Source organism: Anser brachyrhynchus (genome assembly GCF_964034855.1).
Source record: "Anser brachyrhynchus genome assembly, chromosome: 2".
NCBI lineage: Eukaryota > Metazoa > Chordata > Aves > Anseriformes > Anatidae > Anser > Anser brachyrhynchus.
This window is the reverse complement of record NC_137695.1, coordinates 118,504,647-118,528,517: the sequence shown is the minus strand read 5'-3', so window position 1 is coordinate 118,528,517 and position 23,871 is coordinate 118,504,647. Positions and strand designations below refer to the sequence as shown.

Sequence of the window (23,871 nt, the reverse complement as noted above, 5' to 3'; positions counted from 1 at the left end):
TGATTCTATGCTTCTATGGATAAGCAAGCCCATGTCATTCTCCCAGCAGAAACCAGATCATTAAAGTGTTAAAATTTCATCATATATGCCTCTCCTGATTCAAAGCAACAGACTTCATACTTTCTGATTTCTCATGGAAATTAAATAACATGGATAGTTCACATTTCAATTTTACTTTTTGTGGCGTAATGACCACATGAACACCAGGGTCTGGTCATTTTGCCACAACTTTTCACTTATAATTTCATTACAATGTAGCAGTTAGACAATACAATATATAGTATATAGTATTTTCTTTCAGTTTTCCTGGAATTCCAAACAAATGGAGGATAAACATTAGTTAAATGTTTTCCATAGTTTGTCTTATCCTGATATTTCTGAATGCAGTCACAAGCACTGATAATGAATATATTAATGCTATGATGATACAAAATAAAAAATGTATGGCTGAACTGAATAAATCAAAGCTGTCTGTCCAACCGTTTATAAAACCCTGTAATGATGGAACTGTCAATGCCTTATGAGTGAACCTATTAGTACCACTCCACATAGCACTGAAAGTTTTCCTAGTATCTAAGCCGACTCTTTCTGGTTGCATTGCATAAAAATCCCATTCATTGCTTCTCATGTAATCCATTCCAGAAATAAAGAAGAAACTGCATGATCTTTGTGTAGCTTTTATAAAGTTGAAACATTATTCTTTTCTGCAGGCTAAATAGTTCCATTTCACCCTGTATTTCCTGGCAAGTTCATGCTATTGTCAAAGAGGCCAAAGACCTCTTTGGTGACACTGCATATAAGCATTGGTTGCCTTGACACATTTTTCCTGCATGACCAGGAGGACTGACTAGCACGTAACAATGTCTTCTGACCCGCTGTCTGCATACCTGCAAGAGTCTCATAGTCACTTCTAATCTGCTTGCAGTCACACCAAAAGTCAGCCATGGTCACATGAATGAGCAGCCCCAGATAACTGTCATTTGGCTTTGGCAACATCCCTCAGATTTAAGTTCCTGGGAGACAAAAGGCTTCCTACAATGTTAGGTTCAGCCACTAGACAGACACAGGAGTGAGTCACTGATGATGACCAGTACATTGCTTCCTCATGGGAAGGGTGATCATTAATCTCACATTTTTTCCATCCTGCCAGGTTTTCTTTTTTTTTTCCTCTGCTCTGTCTTTAAGTTTGAATATTAAGTTACTGTGTGGCAGCACTGTAATGCATCACTGCCTAGAATTAACCACTGAATTAACCATTTCCCTCCAAAGAAGACCTGCAAGTAGAAACTTCTCTTTAGCCAGGGCTTGCTCCCTCACAGTAGGTGTTACTGTGGGTCTCCTGGCTTGTTGTCAGTCTTCTTATCTACAGCCTGTGATTTCAAGTTTCACTCAGTTTGACAACTTTCTCACATAATTTCTCTACATATTTCTTCTCTACATATTTCAGACAGGCACCGAGCCTGTCTGAATTTAAGAAGAGATTGGACTGTGCACTTAGTCACATGGTCTGAACTTTTGGGTAGACCTGTGCGGTATCAAGAGTTGGACTTGATGATCCTTAAGGGTCCCTTCCAACTCAGGATATTCTATGATTCTATGATTCTTTAGGGATTTCACTAGAAGGTATGATCCTCGCAAGGCGTTTTAGGTCCCCACAGTCTTCTTTGGAAAAAGAAATGCAAACCATAACTTCTACAAATCCACTTTAAGATTTGGACTGAGACATCTGTAGCTTTGGTTCCCAAGTGAATTTTCAACTTCCACCACTAGTATATGCTGGAAGAAAAATACTTGACAACAGAATTTATATTCTCACCAACAGTTGCTCTGTATAAGGCACACTTGCTGAATCTCATTAATTTCCTCCTGTCCCTTTCCCCAAAAAAATTCTTATTCACAGCTTTTGAGTGGTTAATTTATTTAGTCACATGGCTCCTTGCCTTTAAGTCCCTCTTGCCAACCTGGGCTCTTCAGTCTGACTTGGCTGAAAGAGAATGAGAGGCAGTTTGTTGAAGACAGCAGCTAAATCTGTTTTGTTCCTACTCCCTCAATCTATCAACAAGCTTCTGACCTTGCCTATAAAGAGTTCACAGTTTGCCACGGTTTGCATTATTTCAGGACTTCTCACTTTGGTAAAGACAACATTTACAGTTCACAATTTTGCATTTTATAAGAAAAAGTGAGTAGTAAAATGACAGAAGAAATGGGGAATTTTACACAATTACGTATAACACGAGACAATTAACCCTCCTAACATTAACCTACCATTAATTAGGTTAACATATTAACCTAGTGCCCTGTAGAGATGTAAATAGTGATTTTTTAAAATACAATTTATACCATAGCACAGGTCTAAATGAATTCCTAAAGGCAAACTTCAATAAATTTCCCGGTTGCCAATGGCATAAACAAATATGTTTACCAGCGGCAATGAAGCTAAAGAGCTTTTCTGTAGTCTTTAGTACTATAGTATACTTTATAGTATACTTTCTGTATAGTTTAGTACTGTATCATCCATCATCCCACCATCACCCCAAAGTTCAGATTACTTTAGTTTGATTGGATAAAAAACAACAACAAAAAACATAGCAACTAATGTTGTATTGTGTCACATTTCACTTTTCTGTCTAAAAATATTACATACTTTTATTCCCTTGGAGCTCTCAGAAAGAACAGCAATATTTATGAAAGAATTTGGCTGACAGCACCAGATAACAACCTGCTTGCAAGTAAGTTAAAAGATCTCCTGGTATTATGTTACTTAAATGATTTGTTTGACATAATATGAAATAGTTGTTGAGGCATTAGGTTCAAGTGATAATGAACTAGGTATTAATACAACTGCTAAATTTGATGTTAAATAAATAAATAAATATTCTCATATGTCACTGAGTTATCTATAAAAGCCTTGTGTTTTCAGTTCTTATTTCTGCTGAAAGCTAACAATTCATCTTAATTCACATCACAATTCACACTACAAAACTACTTTCTTATTTTTATTTTTAAAGGTCATGTCCTCCTATTTTACAAAACACTTCTCCCTCCTACCTTACACACAATAGGTCTGACTCACAGCAGTCTGCACTTTATTTACTCACTAACTCTAGCACTGTATTCAACTGTACTGTGAGCTTTGTTTCAATGAGAAACTCTTTTGCCATGTAGACTCTGCATTGCATTAAGTAGGAACAACTGGACCTCTTTCTCCCAAAAAGCTACTAAGCCGTTAGCTTGAAAAGTCCTGAATTTAGTTCCCTTCTAAAGAATAACATTCCTTCTATTTATCTCCAATTTAATCTCATAAGAATTCAAGAATTCTAATGTAATCGTAAAATATGAAGGAAAATGTGGACTTTTCTTAAGTATTTTCTGGTATTTCTGAAATGCTCAAATACTGATCAATATGGTCTAAAAAAAGGCATGGTAGAAATCACATAATTTTGAAGCCCAGACTCTTTTTTTTTTTATTTTGCTTTCCTTTTTTTTTTAATTTTTATTTATAAGAAGCCCATTAAAAGCTAAAGAAACATTGAAGACCATTTCTATTTTGACAACAGTAATGTTAAACTTACATAGTAGTAATTGATAGTATACATTCCTCTCCTTAGATATGACCTTGCAATCCTTAAATAAGAAAAGTTTTGAATAATTAAAAATCATCAGAATTATCCTTTTAAGAATTACCAGTTTCTTGCCATTAAGAATGACTAAGACCAGCACTGGAGGTACCAAAAGAAAATTTAAAGATGACTTTTGCGTTAATGTGGATTTCAGGCTTACTTATTAGGAAACTGTGAATTTTTATTGGATTTCACTGCATGATACTAAGCTAAATATGATATTTTAAAATCATTTTTTTAACAAAGAAAAAAATACAAATTTCTAGTCCATTTTAAGATGACATATCTGTGCATGAGTGAGAGTTGTAACATAGCATATAAAGTTCCAGAAACATTTTTAAAATCTTTCATTGAAAGTGCATCTGTTTCCACAGATTTCAGAACAGCAACTCACTAACTAATTTCATTTCAGTAGTAAAAGAGATTGTGTACTCAAAAGTATAGATTTTTTTTTTTGCTATATCAATAGTTTTTGTAGTTGAAATGAAAACATTTTCATAAGTTAATACATCCAAACAGCATTTCATCTTTTCAAGATATCAGTGGGTCAAGTTCTCTGAGCCTCAACAATAAAATGTACTATCAAAGGTACACTTAAACACTTAAATTACTAGAATAAGTTAAACATTTAAATTTTTTTCCACCTCATTTTTCCTCCTTACTCTACTGAAGTTTTAGTTAGCAATCATACATGCTTACTACAGCACTATAGTGAAAAGACTGAAAAAAAAAGCAAAAACAAAACACAGGGAACATTATTCAGCAAAGGTATAATGATCCATGAGAACAATTACATGAGTAGAAGAACACAAAAGCTACAATTTATAACACGTGAAATATGTATGTCAAGCTGCAATGAAAATGGATGATGTACAAGGAGTACAATTGTGTGGTTACATTGTTATATATTGCCATAGTGTGGGATGTAGCTGTATAAACTTCACATTAATATAATGACACTTAAAATAATTATATATATCAGAATTGTGTGTTATTTGGAAAGTTTAGAACTGAACGAAGCAATTAAATATCTGAATAATATCATTCATGTCTATTCATAAAGAATAGGCTACTTGCGACAGCGTAATCTCAAAACCCAGGAAGAAAAAAAATAATCCCCAAACTGAATGAAAGCAGCAATTCATATATCAACTACAGAATTATTCTTTCACTATGAGTACTAACTGTACTTAGGAGTAATTAGGTGAGTATTAACACAATACAATTTGTGAAATATTTACTTTTAAGCTGTTCACAACTGAAAAAAATAGTAATGAACTCAGAGCTGTATAAAGAAAGCTTTTACCCTTGCAGCTCTCTTCATTGTGTGTTTTAAACCACACAGAACCTATCATGTGTACTTTACTATTTATTTGATCTAGAATATTTCTGTATGCATCAAATGGATTTAGAACAGATTTTCAATCTTTTGTAGCTTTTGACTAATATAAATAGGACACAGTTGACGTAAGTATTCTAACTCCTATATATATGTTTAATATATTATATATATTTTGTATATATATACATATTTTATATATATATATATATTTGTACTGGCTTGGACGATAAAGAATGTATGTACTTGAAGCTCTTCTCATTAATGTACAAGTAGTTCCCTGTCTTGTCTCTAACGTATTCCAACCTTATTCAGGACTGTGTCACACTTACCAATGGTCAGAACTGTCTGCTTACAACTGACCGTTTGAGTAAATGCTGACCCAAAAGAGCATTAAATACTTTGACATTTTTTCATCATCTATCAGTAATTTTATTTTCGGTATGCAGTGAAGCAGCCTTTTCCTTGCTGTCTCTTTTATCACTGGTGTATGTGAAAACTATTTCTTTTCATCCTTGCTGCTTCCCTGCTGAGCAAATCTCATCTAGTGCTGCCACATTTCTACATACTTATGCTATACTTCCCAAGCCCACTCTTAGTAACAACTTAATTCTACTCTGTTTTTAGTCTCCTGTGCTTAGGTTAAGGAAGATCTCATCATTTTGCCAAGACGTTCCTTCTTGCACTTTCTTCCAATGGACTAGTGGAATATGAATTCACATGCTATTTATTGAAAATAAGCTTATTATTTTTTTGTGACACAAGTGTTCATATATAATAATGTCAAAAAAGTTCCTTTGAAGAGGCAACACTATTGGCAGATTCCCCTATGCTCTACAGGAAATACTACTGAAATAACAGTAGTAGACAGAGTAACAAAGACAATACAAAGAACTGCTAAGAAGCTGAAGACAGAGTGATGAAAGAGTGCCAGTGTTGAAAATAACTCCAGTATTAATATCAACTTTTCTTGTCTTCTAATAGTTGGGAAAGAATACAGCAGCATAAAAAATGCAAGATGACATTTCAAGCTGAGAGGTTAATGTTCTTGGAGGTGAAGGTTTTTTGTCTGTTCAAATACAGAAGAAAAAACATGCCTTGGATTTGTAAGTGTTGTGATCAGATAAAAACTTATATTGCCAGTTGAACTACACAGATCAGTAATGCTGCAAGTCAATTTTTTATTATATTATTATTTGCTGATGACTTGATCATGAAGTAAACTGCCTTTTAAGTCACTCCAACATAACAAATGAATAGTATTATAACCAGGAGCAAGCAGGAAGTTTCTGAGAGTCCAGTTTCAGGGTTTAAAAACCTTATAAGCATAACATGCATAAGCTATGATTTGTGCTGTGATTTGTTCTGTGAACTTACAAAGGTAATGGGAAGAGAGTTTGAGGTCAGAAGACTAAATAGAGGTCAGTCAGCTATAATTGCTTTAAGCTAGGTTTGGCCTACAACCTGACCATCTAAGTGAATGGCAGCTTAATTTACTGTTAGGATCATCTGCAAGCCTTAGGGAGTTCTAGCTGCTCTCAGAACCTGGGGACAATTCTCTTTTTATCCAAATTGCATACTTTGTTTTCCTGACTTCTGCTCATTACATTTTGACATGAAAGTGCTATTTATGGTTACTGTTTGGTAAATAAACGTGCTAATCTTCCTCCTGCTGTAGCAGGAGTAGCTAGCTTAATAAAGGTACAGGCATACTCTGCAAAATATTCTATTGCTATCAGTGAAACCTCAGCTATGGAGGGGTATACTGACTATTTCTTTAGGCACACTGACCACTTATTAACAGTTTAAACTGTTTAAAACAGCTTGTCAAAGTCATCTTTTAGAGTTTTATTTTCTATAGTATTTAAAAAATTATAGATTGTTTATACAGTCATATCAGGATCCATTTATATTAATATGATGCAAAAAGTAATAATTCTGATGTTAAATATGCATATATACTAAAATTTATCAATATTTAAAGAGAAACTTGAAAAAGAAAGTTTATCACCACAACTCCTTAAGGGTTGTGTTAGCCTAAGAAGATATTTCTTCCTCTGAAATACCCTACATATGATGTCAAAATAAAAATACCTTTAAAATTATTATTCCTACTGCTACAAAATGAGACCAACAATTAAATAGAATGCACACACTATTAAAATATAAGTTTATGAGTAGCCTGTGTTTTCAGCCTGGCAAAGAACAAATGGTAAGCATAAAATATTCACACCCTCTAACAATTATATCATATACAAGTATGTAGAATTAAATGACTCTGCTCACTGCTGAAAGCCCAAACATCTATGTAGGCATTGCTCACTTTTATAGTATTTATTAATTATAATGCTAATGTCCTTTAAGATTTGCTTCATATTTGCCTTTCCATTTCTATGACTCCTCTTATAATAATAAACTTTAAGAGTTGCTTTGCCGACATCTGGAGTATCTCAGGAAAACCCATGATAAGAAAGCCCTTTGTGGCATCTCAGAATACGGAAATGACTAATAAGATCAGTAGAGCAGGAAGGGAATCTGAAACACTAAAACAGGTGTCTGAATGTCAGTGAACATTTTCCAATAAAATCAACCTACTAACAGTTTGAAGGATTAAACTTTTCATTTATTCTCCCTTCTAGAGTTTAGATTATTCTACCATTTTGCTTCCATGATGTTTTAACTATCTCTCTACACTCTTCCATAAACTGGGACCTCCAGTTTATCTTTTCCACAGTGCAATATAGCCACAGATTCACTCGATACAAATGCTTAAGCTTCTGAGGCAGCCTAGCCAGCAGGCAGGGAGCCAAGCAGCACAACCCTTGCCAGGTTCCAGCATTTCAGTATTTCTGAATTATGTCATCTTGGGTTTCAGAGAGGAGTGACTTTTGGGAGATTGTGATTCTTTACTGAAAACATGACTCATTTTTAAAAAGCATCTATCTATCTATCTGTATATCTATCTATCTATCTATCTGTATCTATCTATCTATACTGTAAAAAAATGTATCACGTTTAGCAGTAATTAAGCAAGGGCACCCTTATGCATATCCTCATGGTCCCTTACAGACAGCTCATTTAAATAAGCAAAAGAGTTTATATATAAGGTATCATCTGGAAAACACAGACTTTGTCCAACATAAGAGCAGCTGAGCTGCACAACGCAGCCCATGCTGTGACACCAAGCCACATGTGCAATCACAGTCATGCACCTTTCTCTAAACTTCGTTCCAATCCCACATCTAGCTGTTACCTCTTTATCTCTTTGAGATTCATACCTAGATCATTTACTGATGACAGCATTTTACCTAAGACATTATGGTATTTTTTTTTTTCCTGAACAGAATGAGTTTAACATTAGTAAAATGAATAAGTACCACATATGAGGAGTATTTTCTTTTTCCTGAGTAGAATTATTAAATCAATAATATGGATGTTAGGAGTTCTCCTAAATCTAAACAACAGCTGTAGGTTGGTTTTCCAGCAAAGGAATATTAAGCACATATATCTAGAAATTCCCAGTAAAACTTGTATTTTCCCCAATCTGTGCACCTGCATGGTGCAAAAGCTACAGCCACAGTAAATGGAAAGGAAAATAGGAAAAAAGAAAATGAATTTTTTCATTCATATTCTTTATTCAGCAATAACGAGTCCATTGCTTGAAAAGAAAGGTGAAGTTTTGCAACAATCTGCCTTCCCCAGAGCTATGTGGGCTAGTTTTGCAGTAATTATTATGTCACGAATTAGGAAGCCTTAGTACTTCAGAATGGTGGGGAACATATCCTATGCATGTGACAGCATCTCAGAGAAGCATGAATTTTAATCTGAACTCAAAAATGAGACATTTTTCCACTTTTTCTTAGTTCTAAAACTTTTGTGGATTGCAATGGAAAATCTAAGACAGAGAAGTAGGGAAAAAGGTAAAGAATGCTTACCTGACTATAGCATTCGCAAATATAGAAAATTCTCAGATGCTCAGTTGAAGACATCTGTCTGAGGCCTGTTTTTTCTGCTCTTGCTCATTCATAGCAAACATGGTTGAAGAAGTTTGCAATGACTTCTCTCTTCCTAACTGTATATCCACCCTGTATTCTCAACCTTTTAGTTGGCCGAAAACAACTGGGGGAATTGCACTGTTAACGAGATTTGTGAATTGAGTTGGGTTAAAAAATCTGCAAAAATAAAAGCAGTGCTGTAGTATAGGGAGCGAAGTGCCTGTGTCCATTTTGGTCATGACAGGTAACACCGGTGTACCCAACCATGATACAGGACATTGGGTTATCAGGCTGAAGGTGAGAAGCATGCATGTACTGCACTTAAGCAATGCTCCTACTCAAGGGATAGCCCGATTGAGAGCTACATCCTAGAAAACCAACCCTTGCTTCCTGGTAAACAGCAAGGGAAGCAAGGGTTACTTCCCTGCATGAGCATGAATTTCACACATGGCTCAATGGACAGCCAAGAGGACAGTGTCTTGAAGGGGAAGTGGAGCCTCAGTCCTGCTCTGTCCCTGGACATACTTTGGCTAGGGGTGAGACAGTGCCAGCCCTGAAGGCCAAGTAGCATGGACAGCTCCTGTTGCTCATGTCAGGGTGACTCTTAAAACCTGTAGGCTATTATGCTAAAGTACCCTCTTGCCATTTCCTATTAGAAGTGGGAGAGGTAGGTACTTAATTCAAGGAGATTGAATTACCCTCTAGAGATCTCTTCATTCTTTATATAGTTAATGGGATAGAAGTAAGTGTCTAAGTTAGGAGGACTGGTTCACTTTCTTTACATCTTAAAGACATTTTCTTTTATCCATTGACTATGTAGACAGTTTGTGTAGAGGGGATCTTGCCTTTTCAGGGACACACACATAACATTTCTGTGAGACCATTTAATTAGAATCATACAATCACAGAATATCCTGACTTGGAAGGGACCCACAAGGATCATCAAGTTCAACTCCTGGTTCCACACAGGACCACCCAAAAATTAAACCATATGTCTGAGAGTGTTGTCCAAACACTTTTTGAACTCTGGCAGGCTTGGTGCCATGACAACTTCTCTGGGGAGCCTGTCCCAGTGCCCAACCACCCTCTTGGTGAAGAACCTTTCCCTAACACCCAGCCTGACCCTCTCCTGTCCCAGCTCCATGCCGTTCCCTCGGGTCCTGTCGCTGTCCCCAGAGAGCAGAGCTCAGCGCCTGCCCCTCCGCTCCCCTCGTGAGGGAGCTGCAGGCCGCCATGAGGCCTCCCCTCAGCCTGCTCTGCTCTGGGCTGAACAAACCAAGAGATCTCAGCCACTCCTCATACATCTTTCCCTCTAGATCCTTCAGCATCTTTGTAGCCCTCCTTTGGACATTCTTTATTAGTTCTATGTCCGTATATTTTGATACCCAAAACTGCACACAGCACTCAAAATGAGGCCACACCAGTGCAGAGCAGAGTGGAACAATCCCTACCCTTGACCAGCTAGCAATGCTGTGTCTGATGCACCCCAGGGTAGGACTGGCCCTCCTGGCTGCCAAGGCACACTGCTGACTCATGTTCAACTGGCCATTGACCAAAACTCCCAGATCCCTTTCCCTGGGATCTCTCATGGCTGCTCTCCAGCCTCTCGTCCCCCAGTCTGTACATATAGCCAGGGTTTCCCCTTCCCAGGTGCAGCACTTGCTCTTGTTAAACTTCATACCATTGGTGACTGCCCAGCTCTCTAATTTGTCAAGATCTCTCTGTAAGGCCTCTCTATCCTCAGTGCAGCCAACAGCCCCTCCCAATTTAGTGTCACCCACAAACTTACATATTATACCTTCGAGACTTAAATTTATTTCTATTCCTATATTTTTATCTGGTTCCTAAAAGAATAATTTAGTAAAGAGTAAAATTCATGATTGTATGAAGAATGCTGCATCTCTGGGATCTGTTTCACTTCTTAGCAAAGTTGAAAGTTATATGTTATGAAGAATTAGACAAATCTAGGAAAACAAAACATTTTCTGGTTAAGGCAGAAACAAATTCCTCAACAAATCCATTATTTGACAACGAATTCCTGAATTAATTACAGAATACTACTTAAGCCAAATATTTTCCTTCATGAACAATAACTTTTATAGGATTTCTAACTTGAAACACTATCAGAAAGAGTGGGAAATCAGGTAGTTTCAAAGAAGTTAATGGAAGTTGTGCTTAATGTTATCTACCTCTAAGGCAGGTTTATTTAAGATCAAAGTTGTCTCGAGTGATTCCATAAATGCAGTAAAAAATAATAATAAAAAAAATCCTTTGGCTAACTGTATTACAGTGATTCATATGATGAAGAAAATACTGTTTTTCAACCTGTAAAATTGTTATAAAAGTTTTTTTTTTTTTAAGATTAAAACTTTCATATGGTAATTATAAATGGCTTTAAAAGGTAAAAATCCTAAAAAGAAATTAATAATTCACTCTCAAGTGCAGTAAATCAGAGTGCTGTACATTCGGCAAAAAGAAGAAATCAAGGTACTTCATTCTTATTTTTTCATGCTTGACTTCATGACATCAATAGCATTCTTTCTAATAAGATTTGCATGTAATGTCCTCATTTTCTGAAACAAATAAACAACAAACAAACAAAAACTCTTGCAATCATATGCAATGACCACACAGGCCATCAGCATGGCTGTAATTTCAGACCTTCCTCACAGCTGCCTGCCACAACTACTATGTGGGGTACTATTAGGAGAGAAGAAACTTGCCACAAATTTTCACAACTCATTTTGTTAGCAGAGAAATGGCAAATCCAAACGATCTTGGGCACATTTCCTTTGCAGGAGTTTCTGCTTATCAGTACTTTGTTGTTTTGCCTCTGTTCCTGTCTGCTGGACTTGTTTGCCCCCGTCTCTTGAAGTTGTCCCTGAATGACTGAAATTCCTGTCTTCTCCCCCACCTCTCTGTGGTGGATCTCTGATTCATTCTCTTCCTCAGGCAAATATAAGCTATGTGCTACCAGAATGCACTGGATGTCTATGGCACTTTATGAAGCAAGACAACCAAACGGAGAAAGTGCTTTCAACACATTAGCCTACTAATAATGTATACCCTGAGGTGTGTTATGGCTCTTTGAGTGCATTGCAATTTCTTTTAATTCCTTCTTTTTTTTTTTTTTTTTTAATTGGCTGTGGAAGAAAGGCAAAGCTTTTGATGTAACCCCCATTTAAAACATATTCTAAAGGTGAGTAACAGGAAAGGGATGTAAAAACAAGTTAAGCTTGCTTTAAAATACAAATAATGATATTCATGTTTTTCTTTTTATTTGTGGTTTTGGGTTTCTTTTGGACTGCAGAGAGGATGGATACAAAAAGGAAGGTCATTATTGCCTAGCCTTCCTCCCCAGTTCCCAGTTGCTGTTTTATCAACAGCAGTTTGTGATTCAGTAGCCACTTTCAACACACTCTTACTTAAAATAAACCAATTGTGGAATATTGAACAGTTTCCTGCACAACAAAAACCAGGTCAAAGTAGCTGGAAGTCTCCAACTGTTACTAAAAGGGCAGCCTGGCATTTTGGCAGGAAAGGGTGACTTATTAATGAGTACTTTCTTTTTCTGTGTGCTGCCTCTTTGCAAAAACCCAAGTGGCTTACCTGCATTGCCAGTCAGACTGGTCCTACTGCTTTTATTCCTGTAATTCTTTCTTTGCCACTTTAAACCAATAATGAAACTTTTATTTTTTTCTTCACTACAGGTTCCTTGCTATCCTTCATCAGGGTGGGATGTCAAGGCATCTCTCTAAAGTGTCTTGCAACCAAAAAGAGCATGGACTTTTCTATAGCATGTCAGTTTAAGCCTTCAACAATAATAGAATGAAGGAAAAGAAGTAGTCTCACAACTTAATATAAATTTTACATAGATTAAACAAAATATCATATATTCTCACATTTTGCTTTTGTCTAAATACCAAGGCTACCTTGTTTCATTTAACTCCATACAAAACTGGATGAACCAGAGAAAGTGCATGGATTCTTTGCTGTGTGACACCATTATATAGATAAAACTGCAAAAATATTCTCTTGCATCTGTATTGTGTGGCTTTCTTTTAAGGCTTCAATTTAACAGGTACACTGTAGCTCTTCTGTTTGAGGAACATTTGGGCTTTTGATTTTATTGTCTCTAAGGACATTATTTCTCTTACATGATATTTTAGAGATGTATAGATGGTAATTTATAACAGCACAGATGATAAAACTTTTATTAGATATTATTGACTGCTGCAAGATGTGATTCTACATACAGTTAAACTGAAAAGCTATTATTAAAAATAGTTTGAGCATTTGGAAGAAGTTTGGTACAGAAAGTCCAATTTTATTTCATTTGAAAAAGCTATCATGATTAATTAAAGTTTACAACATATTTTTCAAATCAAGATTAAATGTCTTAATGATGAGCATTGTCACCACAATCAGAATGTCACCATATACAAATGCTCCAGCCACGAAGGCAGATGTTTCTTGTTACAAGTTTCCCAGACAAGCTGACTATTCTGGAAAATGCTAAATCTTTTAGAAGGTATAAGAGCACATTTAATTACTATTCTTTTCTTTCACTGTTTTCCTGACCTACCACACGTTAGACATTGTCCTTCAAATTCAAGTAAATTATAAAAATGCAGATGAAACACACTGGAGTAACAGCAAGAAAGTTTGGAAAGACCTATCCTTTCTTTGCAGCTATATCAGTACATGCAAGAGGATATAACTTATCAGCAAGGTAAAAGCAACAGTTACTAAAATAATACATACAGAAAATTGCACAAAATGTAAGTGAATATGAGACAAGATGCTATGTAACATTTGATAAAAGGGACATAGAAAAAATGTGGTTTATGATGTCAGACTGGTAACGTCCCACTTTAAAAGGGACGGAAAAACAGAAAAGACTTCATTTATGTAGATTTGATGCTGCATTGCTACATTTATTCACTTATATCAATGTGCCTCACGGAAACCACATATGAAAAAAACACATCTATGACATCATTATGTTACATTTCACAGTTTTAAATCAGTATTGGAATAAAGACTAAATATCAGTATTGGAATAGACTTCTGTGATTCCCTTTACAAGGTCTAGAATGGAAAGCAAAACGAAGAAATGAAGAACCAGAACTCTGTAAACGCTTGAGTACTTAATATTGCATGGAAAACAGTTGAACATACATTTTAGCAGATAACATCCAATTTTTCTGAGTAATTTGTTACCTATGTTCCATTTTGGGAAAAACAGATCATATAGGAAAAAAAAAAAAAAACTACTACGAATCTTTTGAAGACTTCCTATCCTCCCTATTTTTTTGTCTTCATTTTAAAAGGTTTTCAATTTCTAGACAATAGTCAGTATTTACCTTTTGCACTACTACAGAATACGCTACTATATGAGGTTTGATACTAATACTGTTCTTTTTGGATTTGCTCCAAATGTGCACAGCTTAGTGACCATCAAAAAGTTTATTTTTATTGTAATACTTCACAGGGCATCTAAGAGCTGAAAATCCCTGCGAAATCCAAAATGACTAACATCAGAGCTTTTTGATGGCTTGCCATGCTATTTCAAATAAAAAATTGAAATGTGAAATCTGTTCACTTCATATAAGTGACATGATTTATTCACGCAACATAGCATTCCACTGTATGTTCTTACTGGTACTACATTCACCAAAAAAAAAAATAAAAAAGAAGAGTGAACATCTTTTAAAAACTTACTAAGCACTGAATGTAGTTCTGTGATATTTTATTCTTCCCACAAGGAAAACAATTCATACTCATCTGAACTGCTTTTTTTCCTCTTGTTTTGTATTGTTTTTCTCTCCCTCTACCTAATGACTTACACAGTTCCTATACCTGAATTTCAACATTATAGAGATCTATATAATTAGGTATTATTGTTCTCTTTTCTCCAGTGAAAGTAAGGACAAATATATTGTTCATCTTAGAAGCAGTTCCTTTCATTAGTCATTATATTTTAAGCATATGATTAAATCTATGATCTCAATTGAATTTTTGAAACTGTTCAAAATACAAGCTTAAGTTCAGGAAAATATGATGTGCCCAAAATCACATTAAGTTTGTAGACCTATTAATTCTGCTGCTTTCACCCTATCATCATGTTTCTATCTCCAACATAAGTGTACCTCAGTAATTTTACACATTCATGGTATTTTGCAAGATTCACACAGAAAAAATTGCCATTATGGAATGATGTCAAGTTACTGGGTAATAAATATTGCAAGATCTTATGGACATTCCCAAGATAAATTTAAAATTATCTTTCTGTCACCTCCTGCTTGGCAACCTTAACTCAGTTGCCTGTCATTCCTGGCTGACGAAGTTCCCGTTGTTTCTTCTCTGTCAAGTGCTAATAGCTTCAAGGTAAGAAGTGGAAATGTGCTGTCTTTGTAGAGCTGGGCACCCAAATAATCTTTTGGGGCACCCAAATAATTTTGAATTGGACTACATTTGAAAACTTCTTTTGGTAAAATCTTAACCCCGATAAAGCCATTACAAATACCACCTCTAAGTCCCTTCAAAAACTGTACCACATAAATTAGGGATGTACTGGCAATAGGTAGATCTTTATAGACCACGTGATTTTGTAGTCTTATACTTTTCCACAGCATAGTTTCTTTAAAAGTTATGTGACCCATTGGATACTGTCATCATATAATTATTTAACAAAATAGATGTTAAAGATTAGAAATCAGTATTAATTATCACAGAAACTAACACAGCCTATAAGTTGCTTATTGAAGGTCTAATAGTTCACAGTTGAATTGACACAGCAGAATTGAAAATTCCTACTTGGAGCATGGATTAAAAAAAAAAAAAAGGTGAAAAAGGTGGAAGCAGCAGATTGTTCCCTTTCTAATCCTCTTTGGTCTGTCATCCAGACTGGCAATAAAAAGGGCTAAAACCCTTTTCTACTTTATCAATTCACAGAAGAATTAGAGTTTCCAAGTGCAGTTCAATTTAACCTATTGAGGTTTCAGCACATGAGCTACAGTTTCAGGACTGCTTAGAGAAAACTCTGGACTTGATATAGCCCCTGTGTTTATTGAAGCACATGCTTAATTGATTAATTTTTTAACACAGATGAAGCTTAATTGACTCAAGTGGGAGAGGAACCCACCTTCAGAAATCAATGACCTTTATGGATTCATCAGATCATTGATTATAGTGCAATATTAAGTCACTTTCAACAGTGCATTTCTATAGTATCCTGTTCGTTGCATAACCATATACGAGTCAATTTTCATGTTCTGAAATCTTAAAGGGATCTATTTCATCTCATATGTAATTGTTCCATGGCTTGTGGGGATCTACAGAGATTAAAACTGGCAGTATCACTCTCAGTATTCCACAAACCCTGGAGAATTCAGTTCTAATAAAACCTGGAGAATTCAGCTCTAATTTACTAAGAATACAAAGAAAAAGACTGCATAGCAAAAAACTTTTGACAAAAACTTAAAAAGAAATGAAGTCAACTAGATCAGTCAGCATATTGATATATTTAATCTGTACTTGAATAGCCAGAATACCATTTTCTATATCTGTGCATTAAAACTATAACTATCTTGTGGCATAGTAATACAAGTTTCATGTCACACTGTACAATGATTGACAGTCTAACCACTGCAGGCAAAATGTGTTTGCCTACAGACACCATCTTCCAATCACCATTACTTATACTCAATTAGCAATACTCTCCTTCAAAGGTGATAACGTTAAGACATTTTGTCTTTGCTTCCACTTGTGACTTTTTGTTATTCTCTTTCTCTCTGGCTACATTGCTGATTCTGCAACTGAACCAAACCAACTTTGTGTCAAGCATGAACATATTGTGTCATGACAGAAGAGATTCTGACTTTATCATTATAAAAATTTAACTCAAACATGGGCTCAAATAGGAGATTTTGGAGCCAGGGATTTACATTTCACAACTATAAGGGAATACAGGGAAGGAAAGATGGCTTTTTGCCACACACATCTGTGGGGTTTGAACCATCAGATACTTTGTTTTCAGACAGTTTGTGTGTCAAAAAGTAAAATGGTTCAGAATTACTGTTTGAAACTAGCATGTTTTCTGTCAAAATATCTAGGCATTTCTTTGCTAGATTTAGTCAGAGAAACTCTCTCTTGCCCCACAAAGAGACCAGTGACAGGATATACTCTTCTCCTTATATATCTAAGTCTGAACTCACCACCTCAGGGTCCCTTACCAGTCAAAGGAAAGAAAGACACGTCCTGAGGGAATTAATCTCATCAGAAAACAGACGTCAAAAGTAAATCAGGGGGATCATTCTTCAGACATTCTCCTTTAAGACATTTAACCTTAGGCAAGATAAATCCCACCCAAATCTACAGAGAACAAACCTGACATTGGCAAAGGAAATGTTTTCAGAAACAAATTAGTTATTATAGTCTTTCTCATTCTCATCCTCTTCCTTCTGTTTCATAAGTTAGTTGTGAGAAAGAGCATGTGAGTTTACATTTTGATGAACCATATGATATTTAAACAAAAAATTATTTTACATAAGTCTTAGATAAAAATAAGAAGTTAACTGAAACTAAAATTCAAGGGAGTAAACATATTGCAATTTGTCCAAAAGTTTAAATAAAGTCCTACAATCTCTTTGTTCCTTTGGTATTGGATGCCACGGAAAGGGAGAATGATTGTGATCAAATGCCTCTCACAGAGGAAAAATAATAGCATCAAAAGTATGCTGTTGATATTTTATGTCAATAAACATCTTGAAAAAAAAAAAGGAAAAAAGAAATATAGGGACCTCTATTCACTCTATCATAGTTCTGAATAACAGCTTGTTTGTTTGTTTGTTTTTTGTTTGTTTATTTTTTTCTCTGAGTGTCTATTGTTCTTAGATTCACTTTTTACATATACGGTCAAATAAATAAGTCTTATTGGCAACTGACATTTTAAAAGAAAAGTATATCAAGCAAAAGAGAGTCTTGTTGGATTCCATAAATTCATATGGGCTATGAACTTTTATGAGAGTTCTAAAATAGATTCATTGACAATTGTGATAAGCCCTAATAAATTACAGTTACTTTACAGGATGTCTTTGGGAAAATAAAGTAAATATAAATATTTGCATAATAACTGTAAAATTAGCAATTTCCAATTATAAAACATCAGCTACACTGCTTCTGTTTTTCTGGAAACCAGTGTAGAATTATATACTGTACTGATTTTTAAATCACTGAAAATATTTCATGTAACAATGGTGTATTACCAAATTCAAGTTACTCTAAGCAACCATGATTACAGTCTCAGAGTATTATCAGATAAAATTTAGGGTCAACTATCTGTTATAAGTAAACAAATACACTACTTTAGATAGTAAGAATCATTAGGAATCATTAATAGTCTGATCTAAAGATGGCAAGAAAAAAAATAACCAGCACTCTCATTTGTCAGGATGCCTAGTAGACAAGAAGTTCTATACAGTAACAGTATTGTAAGGAGGAATAAATAGCCATAAAGTTGGCTTGCATTGCATGGAAGCTTGCAGATGGTGGATGAATTCATGTCTGTCACGTTTTTATAATACAATAACTTTTACATATTGCTGCCAGATGGAACATAGTTTTGCATCTTGAATATAAAACTGCAAGAAATACAACTTCCTTCAATGCATTCCCTGTATTTGAAACAAAAGCAAATTTAGAGTTAGGTTTGGGAGGCTAAAGCAGATTTAAGGAAATCTGAAAGAATATAAATTAAAACCTCAAGGTCTTCCTTGTTATAACTCAATTCAAAGTAATTGAGTTAGCCACTTGTTCTGTATTTTTCAAGAAAGTACAGGAAAGGTATCGTATAGAGCTCTAAGTTAAAAACGACATGCCATCTATCAAATGCAAAATACATCCTAGGTAGGTCTGAAAGAGCTTTCAACGGAGCTTAGTAGTAGTTTAGTAAAACTTTTGCATAACATTTATCTTTGCTTCAGTAAAAGGTTCTCTATCCCACAAGATCAGACCTTAAAAGTACACTGCATGAAGCATAAATGCATTTAATCTTTTCTGGTAATGAATATCTGTATTGGCCTTGCATTAAGTGAACAGAGCTAATATCTATTCAGATCTGAGCATAACAATATTTGTATAGATTTGTTTTTTTTAAACCTTCAAGAAAATGCAGAATTCCCTTTTGCTTTTATATGTGCTTGTCTATCACACCTGTCTTTCTCCTCTGTCTGGTCTTTGTTTCTCATACTAGCTGGTATTGCTCAGAAGTATGTAACTCTGATAGCCATGAAGTGAACTAGATGACTGTAGGGGAGAATATTTTCCCATTCAACGATTTCTCACAAAGTCTTATTAGACGATAAACTTGACTTGACTTCTCTCGGACAGCCTCAAGCATTGTTTATATGCAGACAATTCTGTGTTTGAACCCATTAGGCTTTTATGACAGTTATAATCAAATACGATTGGGAAACCTTCTGGCTTACTTGGATCCATACTTACATTGTGCTTTGTGAGGTTGGAAATGTTACTTGCTATTGCTTGTAGCCAGTCAATACAGTCTTCAGCAGAGAGACACTGAATTATTCCGCTGCAAACCCCATCCACAGCAATTACTTGGAATGCATTTTGCCTATAGACATGTCATAACAGATCAGGTCAGAAGAAAATTTCATCTGTTCTAGCATACTGTCTTAATACTTGTAGAAATGCTTTTCTTTCAACTACAATGAAGGTCAGCCACTGAACACTGATAAATTGCTGGTCTTCTTGTTTTACAAATACCTGACATATTAAAATGATTATGCTAAAAGGTCAATTATATTAAGTTTCCATAAAGCTATACAAAAATCCCATAGACTAGTTCCATGGAATCTTGACCAACACTGCGTGACTTCAGAAGCTAAACATGTAAAATAGCTGACGCATACCAAAGCTTTAATGCTTTAATACTGCAGGTCATAGAGAAGGAAAATGTGCATTGGACTGTAGTAAACCATTCATAAATTCGGTGGAATACAGTACCATTTTCTCAAAAACTTTTGTTTCATTTTTCTATTGTATTTTTAAAATGCAGTAAAGTTAGTCTGAACATACCCTTATTAGCTGCTCTTGGTGATCAAATTGTGATTGTGAATGATCATCTTTTTACCTACTGATGTAAAAGCTGGCAAATTCGAAACTGACCAGGCAACATTAATGATTTTTCCAATTGCATTTCTGAATGTAGGATGATTAGTAAAGTGCACTGAAATGCCAAGAGACATCCATTGACAAAAGAAGTGTCCACCTGGGTGTCTCTACACCAGCAACATTCTGGGCATTTACACAATGTTCTGTGATGTATTATAGACTGACTTTCCATAGCTGAGTGCTGAACAATTACAGAACAAGAGAAAACTTTCAAATGCTAAAGGTGTAACAGACCTAACTTCTTCTGTAAATAGCCTTTTTGGCTAAGAGCCTTTGGAAGGCTTACAGGTCTCCAGCTTCAGAACCCAAAAAGCTCAACATTAACCATTTTCCAAAAGCAGGAGATTACTAAGCATGCAGAGAATACCAAGTTCTGGTATTCTGGCATTCTCCCAACCCAATTCATTAGTGATCAATTAAAATTAAGCATGTCATTCAGATTTTCTGAGGTGGCTGGGGCAAAATGAGTGTTATCTTCAGTGTAGAACTGAGTGCTACTGATTTCCATTCTGCAAAAGGATTTTAAGTTATCAAAATTATTGTCTAGTTGTATAGAACGTAGAACTAATATCTGTCTCTACCATAAAGGTCTTTGCTGTGTCTATGTCAAGTGCAGGCTTTTTTGTTCATCTAGGAGAAACATAAAAAATGAATTAGAGCCATTTTGTTTGTTTGTTTGTTTGTTTGTTTCCTGACTGGAGGATAAGGCTTAAATATCTTAACATGATCATGCAGAGACCAATGGTTTCTCTAAATCTACTAGTTAACTTATCAGTTCAGTTGCCTTTTTACAGAAGTGGTGATCTGTCTTTAAATCCCTAGAGGAACAATCTAATAGAAAATTCTTTTAAAGACTAACTACTCATTTTCACAATAATTCTGACAAAGTGCTTGAAGAAGCCCTATTTAAAGTATTACATCTGTAGTTAATGTAGTTAAATGCTAAAATAATATTTATTTACTATACCTTTATTTTAAACGGCTATAAATATAAATTGAAAATTCTTCCAGAATAAAGTGCTAAAAAAGTTATTACATACAAAACACAGCATTATGCTAAAGACAATTTGCTGATTATCTTTTTCAAGAAAAATACTGTTAATAGTGTTAACTTCGGGACTCTTATTCTTTCTACTTAGCCTATTGTAGACCTAAGTAGGATTCCAAGGAATCTAATAACATGTGATATTAACCTGTACAAGAAAAGAAAATCCAGTATGTTCTATATTCAGTCACGATGCACAAATTTCCCTTACACAATAAACACTGATGCATTTGGGGCATAGTAGACTGTTCCTAATATTCTTAAGTATTTTATGCATGCACAGATCAAACTATTTGTCCAGAACACTCTTGACCAAGTGAAGTCTATATGATGCAAGTGGAGACTATGAAATGCATGGCTAAGTATTAAACTATTTCTGAATGTGTCTCAGCAGTAGGTAGTCTTAGTCTTAGATTATTATAGCCTTAGATTACTGTATTACTATTATTGTAATAGTATCTTGAATTAGTCTACCAGCCACATACCACCACACAAACATTACATATATATATGATAAATGTTATGTATTAAATAGAAAATATTATTTACCACTTTTTAATACAGAAAAAAAACAGTTAAGAACAGATTAATTCTTATTCAAGTACACATCTTAGGTTCTGCACCTTCAGAAATTCAAGAATTTGAAGTTAGTAAGATTTAAGATTAACTTGAATATCCTCTGGAATTTCTTAAGAATACTCCCTGGAATTTATGAGTGTGAAGCATCCTATCAGAAAAGTTAGCATATGACTATGAGGAATAATAATGTATGTGGGAATGATAATTTATGTGTCAGTATTTTCAAACTCTGAAAGATTAAAATTTATCATGCTTTATATAGGGAGAACAACCTTATAAATACTAACTACAGAAAATGTAATGGATTAATGTCCACTTTATGTTGCTTTCCTTATCATTATTTTCAATATCCTTTCCTTAATATTGGTCTTTAGAGTCCTCACCTTTCCAGTCCCTTTAAATTTTTTTTATCTTTCTCTGATAACAAATTTTGGGAGGGAGTCATATTTTAAAATGCTTACAATAATTTAGAACACTCTTGTAAGCTGTCTTGTTACCAATGTATATGTTGGTTCTGTGCTCTTTTGAGGCAAAAATAAAATAATAATAATAATAATAATAATAATAATAATAATAATAATAAACAACTTTCCTTCTCATTGCCAAATTTCTTTCTTCTTTACTGTTAAGTACTTGTTTTTCCTCATGTTAGACAGCACGGTAGGATACAAGGAGAAAATTATCAGAGTAGTTATTCAAGGTGTGAATATAAATTCAGGTATTCACTGTTGTACAAATATACTTGTAAATTTATTTTTTCTGGAAATTCAAATCTCAAGAATATCATTACTGCCTGCACATAATCTTTTCTGTAATGTATGGTTCTATATTGTGCACAGTAAGCCTGTGTTTTATTCATGCAGAAGACTGTATTTGAAATCCCTATATTTACAAATAGTTGAATGTATCCTAATTTTCCATGTGAGTAGTTCTATTCAGTTCAGTATCTTATCTAAAGTACACTGCAGAACAGATCTCAAATTTGACTTTTATGATTCTGGTCCCTTTATGCTTCATGCTCTTAATTATTTCTATTTCAACCACTGCAAAACACTGAGCTGAAGTTTTACAGAGAGTTTAAAACAAAAACTCCTGTATCTGTGGCACCCATATCCTGCTCTCTTTCAGTTCAACCAATGAGCCACTGTAGCTTTTGGTTCTCATGTTTTTGGTTCTCTGGGCAATAGATGAAGGATCATGTAGCCGAGTAAACATAATTTTGTTATTATTAATCAGAAGCCATAGGCTGTTTTTAGCTTATCGGTCATCTAGTGGTGAAGTGACTATCAACTCACCTGTTTTAAATTCAACTCTGTGCATAGGAAGAAAGACTGACAAACCTACGTGGTGTACTTTGAAGAAACAATACCCCTTAGAATTAATTTAGGCCATGGGAAGCTTTTGTGCAACTTTGAAATGTTTGCTATGAACTCATGAAAAGGAAGCAGGCCATGACAATAAAACAATAAAATTAACCTCAAACAAACACAAAACTGAGGCTGAAGAACAGTCCTCTTTCCCCGCTTTTTGTGGGGGATCATAAACCCACCCCTGAAGGCAGGTGGCAATACTTCACTGTAGGACCCACAGAAACACTGTCAGGGTGAGCATAACAGAGAAAAGAGACTGGGAAGCTTCTTTCACAAAACACTCAAGCCAGAAATATCAATTATGCTTTTCTGTATTAATTAGGTAATCTTACATGTTTTTAAATGGAGGAACAGGAAATTTTAAACCATTAATGCCTGATAATCAGTCATGGTATAACAGAACACATTATTCGTCCTAGATTCAAACACCTAAGCTTTCAGACTTGATGGCTACACGGGAAAGCCAGCTTTTATTTCAGTTTGTAAGTCCTCACAGTCTCACACTTGATACATCCTGTGTGCTTAATTTAAGAGTTAAAGTTTCGGATTGGTTAGAAGCAATGGAGTAACATACTCTGTAACTGTACACAGCTTTCCTCCAGTTCATGACCTACAAGCCGGTATGCACAGAATATTTTAATATTAGAATTTCATTTATATATATGTATGAATGATGAATTAATCCATAAAATATGTAGTTACTGAAAACTTTTTAAAATTATCTTAT

General features: G+C 34.9%; 1 protein-coding gene across 6 annotated transcripts in view; it reads right to left on the bottom strand.

The window, feature by feature from the left end:
- The window catches only part of SNTG1 (syntrophin gamma 1), a 359,885-nt gene that overhangs the window by 87,595 nt on the left and 248,419 nt on the right, over window positions 1-23,871 (bottom strand). For all 6 annotated transcript variants that reach the window (XM_080578706.1, XM_080578709.1, XM_080578710.1 and 3 more), the window contains one exon: window positions 19,461-19,590. In XM_080578706.1, the coding sequence (XP_080434832.1) occupies window positions 19,461-19,590 (130 nt within the window). The remainder of the gene's footprint in view (window positions 1-19,460; window positions 19,591-23,871) is intronic.